This window comes from Pipistrellus kuhlii, unplaced genomic scaffold (genome assembly GCF_014108245.1).
Source record: "Pipistrellus kuhlii isolate mPipKuh1 unplaced genomic scaffold, mPipKuh1.p scaffold_m20_p_11, whole genome shotgun sequence".
In the NCBI taxonomy this organism is placed as follows: Eukaryota; Metazoa; Chordata; class Mammalia; order Chiroptera; family Vespertilionidae; genus Pipistrellus; species Pipistrellus kuhlii.
The window spans coordinates 44,947,683-44,952,628 of record NW_023425416.1 but is presented as its reverse complement, the minus strand read 5'-3'; the positions used below and the strand labels follow the sequence as shown (position 1 = coordinate 44,952,628).

The 4,946-nt window shown below is 53.5% G+C and overlaps 1 protein-coding gene across 1 annotated transcript; it reads right to left on the bottom strand.

The window, feature by feature from the left end:
* Positions 1-3,960, bottom strand: LOC118715766 (solute carrier family 22 member 14). Its single transcript, XM_045579635.1, has 8 exons — positions 3,574-3,960; positions 2,799-2,902; positions 2,437-2,591; positions 1,970-2,138; positions 1,022-1,142; positions 657-754; positions 129-405; positions 1-66 (listed from the first exon to the last, which is right to left on the bottom strand). The coding sequence occupies exons 1-8, from the start codon at positions 3,958-3,960 to the stop codon at positions 1-3; spliced, it is 1,377 nt and encodes a 458-aa protein (XP_045435591.1).
* Positions 3,961-4,946: the final 986 nt, after the last annotated feature.

The window sequence follows — 4,946 nt, the reverse complement described above, 5'->3', positions numbered from 1 at the left end:
CTATGGGTGCCTGGTCTTGGGGACCCCACCACCCAGGGAGGGCAGTGCTCCCTGGTACTGGGGCCCCTGCAGAGAAGGTGGGTTGTGGGTGTAGAAGACTGACTCCCAGGGTGTCTTGTTGGAGAGACAGGGCAGGAGGCACAAGGGAGGGATTTGGCAGAAGGCATGGGGAGCAGGAGGGATGCTGTACCTGAGGGGATGAAAGTGATAAGGAAGTTCATGAAGCAGCCTTGGAAGAGAGCCCCTGCCATAGACCACTTCCTCCCAAAATGCTCGAACAAACAGATGCCACACAGCCGTGCGGGCATCTCCAACATGCCAGGAATCATCTTGCTCAACTGTTCATTCAAACCAAAAGCTTCCATCTTCAAGTTCAGCGTAGAATAGCTGTGACCAACAGTAAACCTGGAAAGAGACCGGAAGATAACTACTCAGAGAGAACAGGAGACACACACACAGATACCCTCATGCAGATGTGGCAAAGTGAAGACGGAAGCGATGAGGGTAGGAGTGGGCAGGGGGGGAATGGAAGGGAGAAATAAACACAGATCCTTAGGCCTTGCTCCCTTGCAGCCAGGCCATGCCCCATTCCTTCACCAGAGGTCCTGGCATGCACTTCTGTTTGCAGTACTTGCGGGCCAGCCTTGGGGACTCACCACACAAAGACCATCACCAAGATCACCTTGCGCAGTTGACTGTTGCTATAGAAGTCCAGGATTGAGGCATTAGTCACCTTCTTTCCAGGCACCTGTAGCTACAGGACAAGCAGGACCAGCCAGAGGCAGAGTGGAGATTGCAGCTTGCTTCCACCCCTACAAGTCCCACAAGGTCCACCTGCCCCCACAGTGCCAGCCTGGTCTCTGGTCTTTCCTTGATGAGATTTGATTTTACTGTCACTGTTCCCTTCAAGCAGTGGGCTGGAGATACCCTCTGGGCCAAGGTCCCACCTGAAAGGATGAGGCGGACAAAGGCCCGTCCACAACCCCAAGCCCTGCCCTACTCTGGGCCTGAGGCCTCTTACCTTGTCCAACAGAGGTAAAGGAATGGTCCTCTGGTTCCTTTCAGCGGCAGAGAGCAGTACCTGCTTGGCTTCCTCCACATTCCCCTTCACCAACAGCCACCGAGGAGACTCTGGGAGAATCCTGCAGGCACACCCTCATTCACCAATCACTCCCAGATGCCCCAGACACCCACGTGGGCCTTATCCCTGCCTCAGGGGTGGCCATCCTGATCCAGCATGAGGTCTGAGGTCATCTGAATGACCTCATCATTCAGGATGCCTGAATGACTTCAAGGCGTCCATCAACCTCAGGAAGTCCTCTGTCCCTCCTTGGAAGTCATTCCTTCCCTGCCTAAGCCACACACAGGTCCCACAGCTGCTTGGTGTCAGCCTGGCCATTACTGCCCCTGCCCGGCAGTGTCTTTCCCCTCAGCCACCTTGAAGAGCTCAACTACGTTCTATCTCAAGGGTCATCCTCGCCAGCTCAGGCACATGGAGGGCACTGTCTTCTATGCCCACACCCTCTATTAGAGCCCATTCACATAGCTGGGATTTCAGCCCACACTGAACGAGTTGTGCCCTGAAGTAGCTCCATTTTTCGGGCCCTCTTCATTCCTCAACTCCCTGTCGCTCCAGGGAAGTCAGCTCAAAATCATCAAGACCAACTTCACTAGACTTCTTTGGTGTGTTTGTTTGCCTTCAACCTGACCATTCCTTGTCCTTGAATCTTGCCTTTTGACACATTGCCTTTTGGTTTTCTGAAGAGCTCTCTGAGAGCCCTTTGAGGGTCTCTTCTGAGGGGGGTTCATGCTGGGGCTCCAGAGGCTTTGCCCCCGGCTCTCTCTCATCTCATCCCCACATTCTCCCAGGGAACAGTCCATTCACTCCATCCCTTTAAGGATCCTTCCCAACCCACAATCTCCAGTCCCTCAGACCCAGCCCACGCATGCCCCGTGCTTCTTGGCTTACCAGATAAAGGAGACGAGGAATAACACAGGGGCTGTGCCAAACACAAACACCAACCGCCAGTGGGGAAGGGTGTAGCCAAGCCCAATCAGGAACATGTACCCCAGAGAATAAAAGCTCTGGCTCAGGATGATGGAGTGGGCCCGATGCTCGCCCACTACCCACTCAACATCTGTGCAGAGGCCAAGAGGAGAAAATCCTGGTCAGCTCAGGGTCCCTGGGGCTGCTCCTGCAGCCAGCCTTGTGAGATGCCCAGCCCTACTTGGGACAGTTCAGACTGGGCACACATTCCCTGCACCTCCAGGCAGCCTGAGGTGGAGCTATTTCCTCCACTCCACTTGCCATTGGATGGCAACTCTGTCCTGCAGGCTCATAGCTCCTCCCCCGATCCCGCCCCCGCAGTGTCCCCAAACAGGCCATCCTGGTGTACACTCCCTCCATGCACCCCACCGCATGCAACCTGGCCTCACTTAGAGCCATGCTGCTGATGGCGTAGCCGACCAGGGAGTGGGACAACCCAAAGCGGAAAAACAGATACTGGTTAATGCTGGTGACGAAGCTTGTCCCAAAGCCAAAGATGATTATGCCCAAGTTCGACAGCAGTATGCAGGGGTAGCGGCCAACCCTGTGGGGATCAAAGGAAGGCTGTACCAAGCGCATGGACCTCCATGTTTGGACCCGGCCCAACGCTCAGGCCAGGTCCTGAGCCATCCACACACCTCCAGAGTGTCCCCACCCTCGCCTCCCTCAGCTTGAGACTGCTCAGCTCTGCATGCCCATGAGGAGGAGGAAGGGGCAGCCCCGGGGCCAGAAGAAACTCAGGGAGACTCACTTGTCACCTATGAAGCCAAAGATGAGTGCCCCTGTCAGGAGGCCTGTCAGGAACATGGACTGCGCGGCTTCCGGGGAAAAGTCCTCACCACACACCAGATCAAACTGGGGATTACACACAGGCATTGGCACAGGCCTCCACCCAGGGTCAGCGGTCTGGTGCCCCAGACAGAGCCTCCTCCCAGGGTGGGTGGTTAGACAGAAGGGGCCTGGGACAGGGACAGGCAGCAGGCCTCAGCTCTGTCACCCCTGCCTTCCATCCTGCATCTGGCAGACTCTGGGAGGCAGGCCTGAAGGGAGGGACCAGGAGCAGAGCCATGCTATGGGAGACATGGAGAGGTCCCTGTGTAAAGGCCAACATCACTAAAGACCCTTCCCCAAATACAGATGCTGGGCTCCAGCCCAGAGGTTCAGATTGGCAGGTCTGTGCCTAGAAGGGCCCGTGTTGCATATTAGACTGCTTTTGTCTTCATTTCCCGATCTTCTGTGAATTCAGAGGGCAGAGCCACAACTACAGAAGCAGCTCCTTGAAGAAATGGCAAACCCTGCCATCTGCCCTCTGCCCCTACCCCCAAATCCACTCTAGCTCTCTGGCTAAGACGGGCGAGGCTAGTGCTGGGCAGCAAGAATCATAAGTTCCTGCCCTGGCCCTTCCTCTGCTAGGTGACCTTGGTCTAACTGCTAATCATCCCTGAGCCTCAGTTTCTCCACTTGTTTGGGGAGGGGGAGGGCACATCTCCCAGCCCATGCTACAGGCAACCCAGGACAAGCCGCACCTCATTGATTATTGATCGAGTCTTGCTCTCAGGGTAGACAAACCCCTGGCTGCACGGCTGTGTGTAGTTGAGGCCAAACTTGATGATGGAATCCAGATCCCAGGTCACAGGCAGGAACATGCGGCATGTCATGAAGCTGCCATTTTTGTACCGGGGCAGGGTCAGGTTCAGCTGCTCAGCCATTGACAGGTTAGGGCCCACGTCCAGGATCCAGCTGGTATTGCAATAGGCCTTCTGTTCTCCAGACACAAAGAGGTCAGCATACACAAACAAAACCCCCAGCATTTGGGGAAGGAAGGTTAGGGCTACCAGCCTTCGCTGGAATGGGCCAAACTTCCCCATCACTTCCATGATTTTGGCAAGCTTGTCTCGCTGGTTGGCTTCCATGATCCTCAACTTGTGTAACAACTCTGCTGACCTGAGACTGGATTGTTCTCCCTCCTCACGCAGTTGTAAGTTCCTGTAAGAGGTTTTGGAGCTCCATTGGCTTGTCTTTACTAGCCATCTGTTCAGAGAAAGGATGCTGCTCTGTGTCTACCAACCAGAGCTTGAGGGCTGGCGTGGAGCCACTGACTAGAAATTGGCTTCTCTGTCTTGGAACAATTTGGATTTCAATCTTGATGTTCTCTGTAGCTCCTGCCTTTGCTTCTGAAGTTTCTTAGCTAATTTGTCCCCCATTGGCCCACCCATTCCTGTCTCTTTAATGTTTTACACCAGTGGTTCTCAGCCTTTCCAATGCCGCGTTGTGGTGACCCTCAACCATAACATTATTTTCGTTGCTTCTTGATTACATTATGAATCGCAGGTGGAGAGTCATAGGCGACCCACAGGTTGAGAATTGCTAGCAGGGTAGCCTAAGACCATCAGAAAACACAGATATTTACATTACCATCCATTGACAGAAGCAAGATCACAGTAATGAAGTAGCAACAAAAATAATGTCATGGTTGGGGGTCACCACAACATGAGGAAATGTATTAAAGGGTCGTGGCATTAGGAAGGTTGAGAACCACTGTTATAGATGATGCCCTGCTAAGTGCTAAGTTCTCCAACAATTTCCCGGCTTCTGAAACTTACCTTACACACACACACCAAGGCACTACCAGTCTTGCAAAAGTAGAGTTCTCCAGGGAAATCTGTTTCAAAACAAATACAAACAAAATAACAACACCACCAAAACATCCCCAAATCTGGATCAGGAGAGGCCAGGAACTAAGGCCACAGAGAAGGGGCTGATGCAGTGAGGCACCAAAATAGTAGGATGAACCCAGTCAGCGTGGTTTATTGGTTGAGAATCAACCACTATGAACCAAGCGGTCACGGTTCGATTCCAGTTGGGGCACATGCTCAGGTTGTAAATTCAAGGAGTGCAG

Coding starts and splice junctions, on each gene's coding strand:
- LOC118715766 (XM_045579635.1), bottom strand. CDS start 3,960: ATGGAAGCCAACCAGCGAGACAAGCTTGCCAAAATCATGGAAGTGATG. Junction 1,143..1,969: donor TTCCTCGTCTCCTTTATCTG/GTAAGCCAAGAA, acceptor GTGTGCCTGCAG/GATTCTCCCAGAGTCTCCTC. Junction 755..1,021: donor CTTTACCTCTGTTGGACAAG/GTAAGAGGCCTC, acceptor CTTGTCCTGTAG/CTACAGGTGCCTGGAAAGAA.